This window comes from Lynx canadensis, chromosome C1, assembly GCF_007474595.2.
Source record: "Lynx canadensis isolate LIC74 chromosome C1, mLynCan4.pri.v2, whole genome shotgun sequence".
NCBI lineage: Eukaryota > Metazoa > Chordata > Mammalia > Carnivora > Felidae > Lynx > Lynx canadensis.
In genome coordinates this window covers 102315503-102329561 of record NC_044310.1, presented here as the reverse complement: position 1 = coordinate 102329561, position 14059 = coordinate 102315503, and the positions used below count along the sequence as shown (strand labels likewise).

Genomic DNA, 14059 nt, shown 5'->3' with positions numbered 1-14059 from the left:
CTTCTTCCTGCGGGAAACCCCTGGGTGCCGAAGGCGGCGGGGCCCGGCCGCGGCGACAGGGGGCGGGGCTTGCGGTGGGAGGAGGCGGCTGAGGCGGAAGGACACACGAGGCTGCTTCTCTGCACAGCCGAGAAAGTTTCAGCCAAACTTCGGGCGGCGGCTGAGGCGGCGGCTCAGGAGCGGCAGCCTTGGGGTGCAGGGTGTGGAGGCATTTACGCCCGGGCTTCGGGGCACAGCGCGAGGCCGTGAGGCGCAGAAGCAGGAGGAGGAGGGGAGAGAGAGTGGGGGGGACCCTTGGTGGGGACCCCCTCCCCATGTGGATCTGCGCAGGCGGCGGCGGCGGCGGAGGAGGCGACCGAGAAGATGCCCGCCCTGCTCCCCGCTCCCCTGTGGGCGCTGCTGGCGCTCTGGTTGTGCCGCGCGGCCCCCGCGCGTGGTGAGTATCGGGCCGAGGGGCGCTGTCCTTTGCGCCGGGTCCCGCGCACCGCCGGCCCAGCTCGGCCGGCCACCTGGGGCGACCATTCCATCCGCCTCCACCTCCCCCACCCCGCCCTCCTGCGTCCTCCTCTCTGCGAGAAGGCCGGGTTCCTAGCGGGGCCGCTCGGTTCCCGAAAGTTTGGACCCCGTCAGGGCTCCCCTCCCCCGCGCTCCCCGCCGCCTCCGACACCCCCGCGGCCCCAACACACGCCTCCTCGGCTGAAGGGGGGCCGGGCCGCGAGCCTCAGAAACTCGCTTTCCCAAGCGGTCGTGTACGGAGACTTGGGCTGCGTTGCCCTTCTGGTTCCGCGTTTCCTGGGGTCGAGCGAGAGCCGAGGGCCGGCTGCCCGAGACGAACCCTCGCCGGCCGCGGACCGCAGATGGGCTGAGCGAAGGAATGCCAGATTCCGGCGTGGAGGGAGCGGGGGCAGGGCCTCCGAGCCCAACGGCTTGCACCTTCACGGCCAGACCTCGCTCTGCCCAAGGGAGGCACGCAGGACGGGTGGGCGGCTTTGGGGTGGATGGGGACAGGGCTTCGTGGCGTGCCTGGGTTCGGACACTCGGAATCCGTGGTCCCGAGGAACCCGCGGTGTTTTGCTCGAGCCTTTGAAAGGTGGAGGCAGGAGCAGTAGAGAAACTGGTGTGGCTGCATGAGCCACATGATTTAAAAATCTCGACTGCTGTTATTCTTTCCGAGGCGCTGAGCTCGGGCGCTGTTTCAGAGTCTGTGTCCAGCCCCAGGAATGTGGTGTGACGATCACCAACTCCTCCAACCTGGCAGCGGCGTTTGCTGCTCTTTTGGCATTGTTGGGGGTGGGGCAGGGGCGGGTGAGGAAAAGTGGATACGTTAATTCAAAGTGCTTCCTCGGAAAGCGTCTTTATGGTTGGATATTCGCAACAGTCTTTCTGAACACGGTTGGACCGAGGACGTCGAATCACGTCTTATCCATCCCACCCACAGTCTCAGACTCCGAATTTCTTCAGGCTGTTTAATGGAAAGAGCTTGGGTTTTGGAGCCCAGCTCTGTAATCCTGGGTTCAAATCCCGCTCTGCTGTGTGAGCTCACCAATGAAACTGGGAATGAAATTACCCAGCTAATAGGATTAATTAAGAGAATGCATATTCAACCAGTGGCAGTCAAAAGGTATTCAAAAAGTCCTTTCGGGGCAGGGCTGTGTTTTACTTTTTATGAACCCTGCTTCCAGTGGGATGGCAGCTTGGTGCATGTTTGTGAAACTCATAGGGACCTCTTCTTTTCCTAGCCTAATCTTAAGGAAGATTTTACGTTTACCAAAACAAAAACAAAAACAAAACCCCCCAAATAACAAAAAAAAAAAAAAAAACCCAAAACATGAACATGAACAATGTCTTTTTGCAAAGAAAAGGTTAAGAAGATGATGAAAAATTGCTCTTTGTTCATTGTTAACAGGTAGTTGACAGGCCAATCACAGATGTTTGAAAGAGAACAAGGTTATTTATCCAAGTACTGGATTGTTCAGCACGAACCAGATCCTGCTTGGAAAGCTCAAATTCCATACACCTCCATGTCCCTAAGAATTTCAGAAGTGGACCAGGAGGCTATGTGATGATGAACCAAAATTGTTGTTTTAGAAGCATTTAACAAAACAGGATAGTATTCTTGCCTTTCCTTTTTTTTTTTTTTTTTTTTTTTTTTTGAGCGAAAGCTTTACTGTAAGTGTAGATTTAGGGTAAAAAGGAGTGTAAACGATTGGCTACTCTGAGGATTACAAGCCTTGTTTTCTACCATTGACTTGCGTTAGCAAATAACTTCATCTTCATGATCTGTAGTCTCCTCACCTATGAAAAGAGCCAAATAATCCCCTTTAGAGAGTTGGAGGGAATAGTAAATATGATTGCAAACAGATTTGCAAAATTAAGCGTTAGGTGATAAGACTGATGTCAAAAATAGAATTACTCTGACACATAGGGCTTCTCTCATTCTAGGAACTCAGTCCATAGAATGATACCCTCTTTTATACTTCTGTACTGATGAGGTATTGCTATTACCAGCTAGCTTTTAGGTGGACAAGGTGAGTGTTAAGTCAGTAAGTTCAAGGGACTAAATATGGATATTTTGATTTTCAGATGGGTGTTCTTCAGATGCTAAACTACTGTAATAAATGAGATTATAAAACCTGTTTTTGGGTGCAAATTTTAAATCTTTTCAGAGTCTGGCAGTGAAGGTTTCTTGAGTCTCCATCTATTATCATGGCATTTTTTTGTCATGTCAATTATAACACTCTTCCAAATTTTTGAGTGTTCCTGTATTTGGGATTGTGGCCAATTGTTAATTTAAATGTCACTGAGTTCCTAAGGCGAGAAGCTGTCAACCCATCTGTCTGCTTGTTTAAACAGCTATCCAAGACCACCTCTTGCTCCTTTTCTTTTGCTTTGCAGTGGGAAGTGATTCCCTGGTTTTGGTGCCTGCTAGATAATTTCTTAGCTGAATTCTCTTTAATAAAAATCACAAAGAGCAGTTTTGTTTCAGATGAAGACGAAGTTTATTTTTCTTTTTCTTTCTTCTTGTTCTTTCTATATTATTATTCTTTGGTGGGGGGGAGGGGAAAGGAGAGTGATGGTTTCTTATCTTTCTTTTCTTTTTCCTGATGTTTTGATTTTTAAAAATACTTACCCGCATCTCCTTGGCATCCCTCTGCGCTATTCCCATTCTGCTGTCTATTCTGTAGGCTTCCTGTGGTATAGAGAAGTAACTTTTGGTTTACCTGAATTGTATTTGCTGACTTCAGGACTTTTAGAAAAATGTTTAATTCGGTGGGATATGCTTGGATGCTTCAGAGCAGCTTTACAATACATTTTAAAAATATCACGCCCACAGAAATTCTATTTTGCCCACAAAATTTGCATCAATCTAGTTCCCACTCTGCTGCCATTCCTAGTGGCTTTCCTCCTTCCCCTGTCCACTGTGATAGAAGAAGGAACTCCAAATCCTGGCTCCACATCAAGATCACCTGGGGGGACTTTTAGTGTCAACACCCAGGGATTATGATACAGTAGGTCTGAGAATCTGTAGTTTTCCAGGTTGATAGTAACTTGTTGGAAACACTGATGGTTTATTATTCTGCTTTCAAGTGTGTGTTTGGTGTGTGTGTGGGGGGGTCTTCCCTTCTTATTTTTAATAATTTCCAGAATTAATCTAACCTTAGTTATTCCAGTGTTTAATCCTCTGTCAAAGATTTTTAAAATTGCCAGCATAAGAGCTATAGAGTATAATACCATTTCTTCTTGTTCATCTGGACACAGTGGGTCCCCATTGTCCCTTTAGAAGGGCTTTATATATTTGAATGATATAGTATAAATCCTCTATCCAACCGTTTTCTTCTCTGTTGTCTTTTATTCCTCAAGCTTCATTCATACATATATAATTTTGGACCCCCTTTATTTGCCCTTAGTGGTTTTAGAGTAAAACATTCTAAGCCATGACTTTAATGAAAATATAATAGGAGATTTTACATTATCCTTATGTTGTGTTTCCACTCATTTAAGTGCGTCCTTTCTTGACATTTCTATCTGGATGCCAAAACTTGAACCTTTCATTTCCTCTCACTTTTTTCTAATTCTCCTCCTCTCTTCTTCCCTTTCTCTGCAAATGACTTGGAACCAAAAGGTCTTATTTTCTTCTACTCTTCCTTTTTTATTGGTCTGCTGTACGAATGATATGTTGGAAAGATCAGTAGACTAGGAGCCAGAAGACCAGCATTCTCCTCCAGGTCTGTATTAAATTAGTCTTATAATCTTGTGGGTGGGATTTTGGTCCTCCATTTGCCCAGGTATATTGTCCATAGTCACCGAGCCATTACAGAGTTGAGAGTAGAATTTCTCTCTTCGGGTCCTCAGTCTGGTGCCTCCTCCACTCTCCGCACCATTTTTGTCTTTTGTACAAATGAGCTTACATACACGAAAACACTTAGAACATTCTCAAGTGCTTCTGGTTAATGTGTACATCTTGAGGAAGAGAATTGTGTTTTTTCATTTATGCATTTTTTCTAAACTTGGCATCTAACTTTCTGTACTTGGCATTTAATAGACACTCAATAAATATTTGTTCAATTGGACAATTGCTTTTAGTCATTTTCTTATTCTGGACTACCATGGTACTCCAAGACAGTTGTTTTTTTTTTAATAGTATTTGCAAAGGTCATTGCTTACCTTACATTTGGGGCAACACCAAATTTTCCCCTTTCCCAGATGTTTTATTTAAACTTGCTATTTTGAATTTGTGTGTGTGTGTGTGTGTGTGCGCACGTGTGTGTGGTTTCTTCTCTCTTTGATCACTTCTGCAAATCATTAAAAAATTTTTTTTTAATGTTTATTTTTGAGAGAGAGAGAGAGACATACAGTGTGAGCAGGGGAGGGGCAGAGAGAGAGGGAGACACAGAATCTGAAACAGGTTCCAGGCTCTGAGCTGTCAGCACAGAACCCGATGTGGGGCTCGAACCCACGAACCATGAGATCATGACCTGGGCCAAGTCAGACTCATAACCAACTGAGCCACCCAGGCGCCCCTCATTCTTTTTTTTTTTTTTTTTGATGTTTATTTATTTTTGTGAGACAGAGTGCGAGCAGGGGAGGGGCAGAGAGAGAGGGAGACACAGAATCCGAAGCAGGCTCCAGGCTCTGAGCTGTCAGCCCTGAGCCCAATGCAGGGCTCAAACTCACAAACTGTGAGATCGTGACCTAAGCCGAAGTTCGGTACTTAACCGACTGAGCCACCCAGGTGCCCCTGATCACTTCTGCAAATCATAAAGGTCACTTTGACTTTGGAATTTAACCTCAAAGGCGCTGACATCCACCCCCTGCCTCTTACTTGAGCTTCTTCTACTGTTTCCTGTATTACTATATTACTAAACTAGCAATTCTATTATTTTGTTCAGAGTTGCCATATTTTATTGTAATTTTGGTCATTTGGGGGATTATTGGAATAGTGTTTTTAAAATTAGAGTTAACTAAGTTTATGTTTTGATGGTTTTTTTGAGATTTTTCATTATGAGCTGGATATTGCAAACTTCTATTGCAAACTTTATATTTAGTAAAGTTTTTTTTTTTTTACCCCATCAAGAGTGTTCCCTAAAAACCACTACAACCAACAAAAACTCTAAAGATGAGAAATGACAAATAAAACCTTGAGAGAACTGTATAGTGTGTGAGCTACCTCTGCAACATACTTGCTCCTTGAGGGCAGGCACTATGTCACACACATCCCTCCATAAAACTTGTCTGGCATATGTCCGATGTGCAGAGTCAGCCAAGCAGCAGGTCAGCTTTGTCACAGCACCTGTAATTCCTGCTCTGTCCTCCCAACCTTTGGGGTATTTTGGAGGAGAGGCCAAAGGTGAGTCAGGGGTGTGTGTTACGCTCTTTTCTCCTTTGAAGAGAAAAGATCAGTTGAAAGCTGACCCCACCTACAGACTTTTATACTGTCTCTTTTTATTAGTTAATGGGTAGCTGAAATTTTCCTCTTTGTTGACTTATATGTTGGCAGAAACTTTAAAATTTACCTAGTCCTTCTATCCTTTCCATGCTGGATGTGCTCCTCTTACAACATCCTGGTCAATAGGTAGCTTACCTTTTTTGTGCTTGGACAACTCTTATGGTAGCTCCCTGCCTCTGCAGGCAGCTTAGTTCATCTCTGGACAACTCTGAGTTTTAGAAAGATCTTCTTATATACAGTTGTAGTCTGTCTCCTTGAGAATTGTGCCCATTGGCATCTTCTCAGGCATTTGCCTTATAAAGTTTTAAGCCCTGTGTAAGTGACAGGGATCCAAAAGGGGTACCTTTTACTGAACGGATGCCTACTCTGCCATTAAAGGAGTTAGACCTAGTGAGGAGCATGGAGATGATTCCATCTGGGGTGTTTTCCTGGATATTCTGATTCAGTGGGTCTGAAATAGTATCTGGGAATTTGTATATTGAAGAAATAGCCACTTATTTCTTTTTTTTAATTTTAAAAATGGTTATTTAGTTTTGAGAGTGGAGAGAGAGAGAGAGAGAGCAGGAGAGGGGCAGAGCCCAGTTAATTTTTATATTAGGGAAGTTTGGAATCATTGCAGAGTGAATCTGGGGAAAGTAAGGGTGTTTTGGGTTAGCATTTGTTTGTTTGTTTGTTGTTCTTTGATAGTACTAGAGATAGGTTGCTTTGCCTGGGTCTTGTGGTCATTTTTTCCCCTTGAGAAGAGTTTGATTCTTGCTCACTAGGGAAGCTGCTCTGTATCCCTATAAGACTAATAAAGTGATTTGTTTTATCTTAAAAAAATAATCTACAAACTATTCAGAATATCAGGGCTGGTGTATGTGTGCTGTGTGTGACTTTGGTGGAAGCCTCCTTATCCCTTCATCAGAATGTTACAAAGATGCCAGGATACATAGGTGTTCCACTGTCTTTTTGGTGTCTGCTAAGGAATTCTGTTCTAGTCCTTGTGAATGACACTGCCTTTTAGCATGTCTGCTTTGTTAACCCATGAACATATAACGTGTCAGGGATTCCCCTCAGATGTGTTAGTGCAAAAAGATACATGAAAGTCACTCATTTCAGGCAGTCCTGCCTTTGGGCTGTCTGGGCTCTGCAGCAAGTGGAATATGAAAGGGAGAATAAAGGAGGAATCAAGGGTCTTTTTTTAAATAAAAATTTTTAGGTTTATTTATTTGTTTTTTTGAGAGAGAAAGTGTGAGCTTAAGTGGGGGAAGGGTAGAGAGGGGAGAGGAAGGATCCCAAGCAGTGGGATGTGGGGCTCGAACTCATGAACTGTGAGATTGTGACCTGAACTGACATCAAGAGTTGGACACTTAACCGACTGGGTCACCCAGGTGCCCCAGGAATCAAGGGTCTCTTGAGCAGAACAGAGCATTCTGCAAGAAGGGGCCTGGGAGTGTTCCTCTGACAAGGACTTGATGTTGCTGTCCCTTATAGGAACTAGAAAGTGGCTTCAGATCTGAAAGGATAGGCTCCTGGCCTCTGGATGGGACAAACCTGTAGTGTTATTTGTAGTGGTAGGAGGTTTGCTATAGATCTGTTCTTTCTGTCATCTCCTTTTTGAGGCAGATACCAGCTGTGTGGCAGAAAATACACTCTGATCTTACAGAAAAGAGCAAAACCAAGAAGGGGAGGGAGGGGGATGATAAAAGCCATAGCTTGGAGTGATAATTACTGTACTAATTTATTTATATGTGTAAGTATATAAGTTTCTACATAAAACTCTGGTAGGATCCCTAGTTATTGGCTCTAAGGTTTATTATCTTTGCAGCTCTGCTGTCTTAGTGGTGTGTTAGAGAGGATTGTGGTGTCTTGTCATCCTTAATTTGTGTATTTCATCATGTGGCAGACAGTACAGGGTATTCTGCTCTTGTAGATGTGTGGGAATCATTGACCAAGTCAAAGATAGGGCCCTGCCCCCAAGGAGCTGACATCATCATGGAGATAAGACAGATGAGCACACAATTAGGAATATGAAATACAAGTCATTTAGTCACTTATCTACAGTCTCTGAAAGCAGTTTCCTGCAGTCAGAGTGACTAAGAGCTATAGGGTCTGGGGGAGTAAACTTCAGGTCTACTAGGGAATAGTGACCCCCAGCTCACTCCGACTGGGCTTGTCTGCTATTCTCCCCTTTCTCTTTTGTAATTTAGAAGTATCTAAACTTAACTTGGGGGAAAAGATAAAGACCCCTTTGTCTGGTATGGGTCTAAATGTAAGTTTGGCACATGTTATGGTATCTGTTGTGTCTATCACTGGGTTTGTGGCAGAGAGAGAGGGCTGTTTTCTTAGTCCTTGATGAGAAGCCCGATCTAGGACAAGTTAAGGTGGAAATATCTTCTTTGGAGGACCTAGTTCTCAGTGGCAGTAGCTGAAGGAACTTCTTGTCACAGCCAGGCAATGACTGAGGTACGGTATGGACACACCCAGCGCTGCTGCCTCAGGTGGCATTGATTAATCATACTAACATCTCCCTCACCCTCTGTGCTTGTCTTGGCAAAACCCTGTTCTACCAGCTCCTCAAAGTTTGTGTTTTATTAGATACGATTGAACAAAGTCTTGGGGGTCATTTTACTGTCTCTTGCCACCCTTGAACTGCAGGCTAGTTATCTTGGTCCAGCTCTGGTGTTCTTGGTCTTTGATCATTCAGTGAGGGGCCTGGGTCTTTCTTCCCATTGGACTGAAGCACCTTCCCAGAGACCTGCCTGAGGCAGTTTCTGGTCTTCAAGTCACTTCCTTTCAGAATATTGGCAGCTGGGTAGTGACTCTGGTTCTTTGAATACATCAGCCAGACATCATGCCAAGATGGACTCATTGCTTCACAAAGACACGTTGGGTCTATGGGTGTTGCAGAACCTGTTTCTGGGTTAAGAGTAGCTCCCCCACCCTTCTATATATTTAATCATATGAAGAAAGCTTGTGTGTATTTTGTGAGGTAAGGAAAACATGACGATAATATTTTGATTGGAGTCAGATATTGCCTCCTTAATAATATGTTGTCTTTTAACAAATAGCATCACTTTAAACTACAGTTTTGCTTGCTGAATGAAGTATTGCACAAGAAGCTGTGGTTACATTCTAAAGTATAGTAGCTTGTTCAGAAGCAGGTGCATTTAAAATGGTTGTTGTTTGCTTCTTTTTCATCTCTTTTTATTCTCATCTGTCTTTTGTGAGGAGATTCTGGGAAGCTTTTTTAAGCCTTGAAGATTAAATAGTCTATTTTAACTAGACCCTAAGAAGGAGAGGTTGCTATGCTGACATATTTATCCAACATTCAAATAAGAATAATCGAATAGTGTTTACTCACTAATGTCTTTTGTTAAGTTTCTGAATATAAATAGTCAGAAAACTAGATAGTGCTAATGTGTTAATTCCTCTAAATTGAAATGTGGTAAGCTGCAAAGAAACTGCCATTTAATTCTCTGCTTTCACATGCCTTGGTCCATCCAGAAAGTGTTGAGACTCTTTGAAGTTTGAGGATGTGTATATTTTGATTATTATTTTTAATGTCTTTCTTTGCTCTGAACATGCCTTTATTTATTTGCTAGATCTTTTTTAATTGGAAATGTTAAGGACATTTACTTTATTGCAACATTTAAAACACTTTCTAATCTTTATGAGGATTATTAGAGGAAAAACATATCTTGTGAATCATGCAAGTCCTTGGTAGTATGTTACTATTTAAAGTAAGTGACAATATTTCAGGACTCCTGTGACATATACTTCCTAAGAGATTTAAAGAAAATGGTTGTAACTAAAAACAAGCATTGTAATATTTTAAGGTAGGTTTACAAAGTAACAGAGTTATTCTTCGTGTTTACACATAATTAACTCGTATTTATACTTTGTTGATTTTCTCTGGCACCTTTACAAGGTTTTTTTAATTAAAAAAATTAAAAAAAATTTTTTTAAATCTTTATTTATTTTTGAGGAAAAGACGAGGGTGAGCAGGGGAGAAGCAGATAGAGAGGGATACACAGAATCCAAAGCAGGCTCCAGGCCCTGAACTGTCAGCACAGAGCCCAACGCGGGGCTTGAACCCACAAACCGGAAGATCATGACCTGAGCTGAAGTTGGACCCTCAACTGACTGAGCCACCCAGGTGCCCCCTAATTAAAATTTTTAAAAATTGTTTACTTATTTTTGAGAGAGAGAGAGCCCGAGTGTGAGTGGGGGAGGGGCAGAGAGCGAGGGAGATACAGAATCCGAAGCAGGCTCCAGGTTCTGAGCTGTCAGCACGGAGCCCGACGCGGGGCTGGGATTCATGAATTGGATCGTGACCGGAGCCAAAGTCGGACGCTTAACTGACCGAGCCACCCAGGTGCCCCTACAGGATTTTTTTTGGAGGGGGAGGTTATTTAAAAAGTAATTACATTTAAAAGTAGTTAAGGACATTGAAAAATCTAGAAAACTATGAGAAAAATATTCATAATCATACTATTAATATTTTAGTGTACTCTTGGTTTCTTTTTTCTACCCTTAGGTTTGTTTGTTTGTTTGTTTGTTTATTTATTTATTTATTTATTTATTTATAAAAAATGTTTATTTTTGACAGGGGTGGGGGGAAACAGGATCCGAAGCAGGCTCCATCTGACAGCAAAGAGCCTGATGCGGGGCTCAAACTCATGAACTGTGAGATCATGTCTTGAGCCAAAGTCGGACACTTAACTGACTGAGCCACCCAGACACCCCACTACCTTTAGTTTTAAAAAGTTATTGATTAATGATGTATATGCACAGTTTTCTGTACTGCCTTTCTTTGATGGTTATAAATGTTTTTCATATTTTCAAGCATTTTCCATAAATTGATGTTTTTTGGTTAAATAATATTCTTGTTAATGGGGTTACTAGTTTTGACCATTTTTTGATTGGATATTTAGTTGATTCCACTTTTTTTTTTCTATATAAATGATGCTGATCACCTTCATACATAAAAAAAAATTCCTCATTAGGATTTTTCCCCATTAAACTAGATTTGCAGAAGAAAAATTACTGCATCAAAGAGGGTAATTTTTTAAAATTGGGAAACAATTTAAAAATAAAAAGGAGGGGCGCCTGGGTGGCGCAGCCGGTTAAGCGTCCGACTTCAGCCAGGTCACGATCTCGCGGTCCGTGAGTTCGAGCCCCGCGTCAGGCTCTGGGCTGATGGCTCGGAGCCTGGAGCCTGTTTCCGATTCTGTGTCTCCCTCTCTCTCTGCCCCTCCCCCGTTCATGCTCTGTCTCTCTCTGTCCCAAAAATAAATAAACGTTGAAAAAAAAAATTTTAAAAAATAAAAATAAAAAAAAAAATAAAAAGGAAAGCATAAGAGAAAATTAAAATCTCCAATAAGTCTATCACTTCCAACCAAAACCCACAGTTAATATTTTGATAGATTCTAGACAGTTTTTTTCTGTTATTGCAGTTGGCATTTTAGCATATGTATAGTTTTATCATTTGCTTCTGCACTACTTAAGATATTGTGAACATTTTCCTATATGTAAATGTTCTTTAAGAATATTAAAGGGTGTATACTGTTCTATCTTAAGGATCTGTTATAAATAATTTAAACTGAAACCAATTCTCAGTTGCCAACTTTCATAATTGTGAATAATGCTATAATGAACATTCGTACATTTAAATCTTGGTAGGAATATTTATTTTGTTAACATAAGCTCTCAGAAGTCAGTATTTTGTATCAGAGTATGGACTTTCCTGTGACTTTGATACACACTGCCAAATTCCTTTCCACATAGTTTGACCAAGTTGTATTTCCATTGGCAGAATATGAAACTGTGTTCCCACCTGTGTTCAACCCTAGTTTTTATTTTTAAAACTCTTAACCAATTTGATAAGTGGTAAAGGCTACCTCATCTTAACTTGCCTCCCTGATTATACAGTGATACTGAGTGGTTTTTCATATGGTTGGTGGCCACTTCTTATTTACTTATTTTGATAAATTGTGTCTTTTACCCCTCAAGGTATTCGTTTTTTGGTTACTGATTTGAAAAAGCTGTTTATATTAAGTGTATTAGTCCTTTGTCTTAAATGTGTTGCAACATGCATGGACAGGTTAAACTGCATAATATCAAATTGCTACCAATATTGATTTCAAAAATTGTTTATCTGATAGGTTTTCAATCCTTTGATTTGCAATGAGCTTCATCAATTTTCTTTTTAACTGGTAATTTTAATTTTAATTTTAATCTTGTAATTTTCTTGTTAACTGGTATTTTCTATAGCTAGTTTAAAATTCTAATCTGACTGTATCATAAAACAAAAAGCTGTCAGTTGTATGTGCTCAAGAAATGCACATATAACATTTTATAAAAATATACTGGAGGGAAACTGTATATTCTGGAACTAAATATGTGATTTTGGTGGGTTGAGGGTAAGCTGCTTATGTCCTGTTTTCCTGGACATCCAAGATCTTTGAAGTATGTAACATCCCTGAAAGGCAGGACTAATGCACTACTAAATCTGACATTTTGACCTAATTGATAATTGTACTGTGGTTTAGCCAGTCAGTTTGGTCAGACAACAGGATGACTAAGATTCCCTCCCCTCTCTCCTCACCAAATTGATTAGTTGTGGGACAGAACTGACTCAATCAACCTGTTGTTTTGGCACCCTGTGGACACCACCTGTTTCTTCCATTTCTCCCTCCAGCCTCCCACTGCCCTAGTGCAGTGCTGTGTGCACAGTGGGTAGGAGATCAATGTTGTTGCTGAAGAATGTTGCAATAAAGAAGAGTAGACTGCTTTTTTTTTTTCAAGCTTGTATGTTCTTAAGGTACCCTGCTGCTTTTGACATTAAGAGCTCCAGCTGAACTGTTGTATGTGGAAGCCCTGCAGGTCTTAAGTGTTTGATTCAGAGTAATTTCAGGCAATATGAATGCTTTCTTAAGTATCATTGGAATTTACTGGGCTGGTTGTTTGCCAGCTATTACCATATTTAGCAGGAAGAGACCTGGGGAACAAGGACATTTCTGACCAACCAAAGAAGGAAACCTCTCTGAAGAGGATTGTGACTATTTTTTAGGTGTGGTTAAGAGAATGCCAGTTAGAGAGATTCCGGTTTGTGTCCAGTTGTCTTTGTTTCTATGCCCCATCCACAAAATTAATTTATGGGTGGGAAAAGAGATTTGATAGTGAAGCTCTTTCTCACCCTGAAGTCTAATACTGTTTCTGGGAGGAAATTAGAGAATTCTTACACCTAGACTGTGCATTGAGAAGCTTAATTAACAGGTGAAGCTGCTGATTAAAAACAGGTTGAGGGGTATTTATTTTCATCTTTCTTTTTGAAGGCTTACTTATTTTCTGCTTTGTCATGGTCTGAATTTATTTTGGCCTAGTCCTTTTCTCCATCCTACTTTTGGAACTGCCAGCCTTCCCTCTATGGCTTAAAATTTCTCTGCCTGTTTTTCCATTTTAAAGATGAAGATACTATTTGGAAGGATCATTCAATATAACTGACATACAACTTATTTTCATAAAGTAAAACAACCCCGATGTTTACATAGCAATGTAGAGTTTACAGAGCCTTCTTATAATTGCCTCGTTTATTCTTCATAAAACCTTAGTGGAAACTGAGCCTCAGAGGGGTTATTTGGCTTGTATACCATTGTTTAACCCTAGATAATAAGTGACAGGGCTGGGGATATAAACTTGTGGTTTGACTTTTTAAACTTCAGCTTTTTTTAAAAAAAAAAAACATTTTGTTGAATTCTTACTATGTGTCTCATTCTGCTAGGGCTTTACATATATTTCCTCACTTAATTTACATGGCTATCCTTTAGGGTAGACAGTATTTAACTGTTTTACAGACAAGGAAATTGGAACTGAGATTCACAGCTTTGGATGATGGGGTGAATAATGTGGTTAATGAAGAATGGAGACAGAATTCAAGCATCTGCAGTCAACGATGGAGCTTTATGTACGTTCATAAAATTACGCCTACAACAACCCTACAAGATGGGGAATAGGTTAAGTGGGGAAACTGAGGGATATACTAAAGGTGCATTTTTTTTTTAGAATTTTGTTTTATTTACATGCCATATACATTTTCTTTATTAAAAAAAATTTTTTTTATATTCA

The 14059-nt window shown here is 41.3% G+C and overlaps 1 protein-coding gene across 2 annotated transcripts in view; it reads left to right on the top strand.

Moving 5' to 3' along the window:
- The first annotated feature begins 133 nt into the window (after positions 1 to 133).
- NOTCH2 (notch receptor 2) overlaps positions 134 to 14059 on the top strand; it is a 164856-nt gene continuing 150930 nt past the window's right edge. The window contains exon 1 of one of the 2 annotated variants that reach the window (XM_030328181.1): positions 134 to 436. In XM_030328181.1, coding sequence (XP_030184041.1) covers positions 364 to 436 — 73 coding nt within the window. In that variant the 5' untranslated portion in view covers positions 134 to 363. Of the gene's footprint in view, positions 437 to 12396; positions 13899 to 14059 lie in introns of those variants that run through there. The other variant, XM_030328182.1, reaches the window with a different exon arrangement.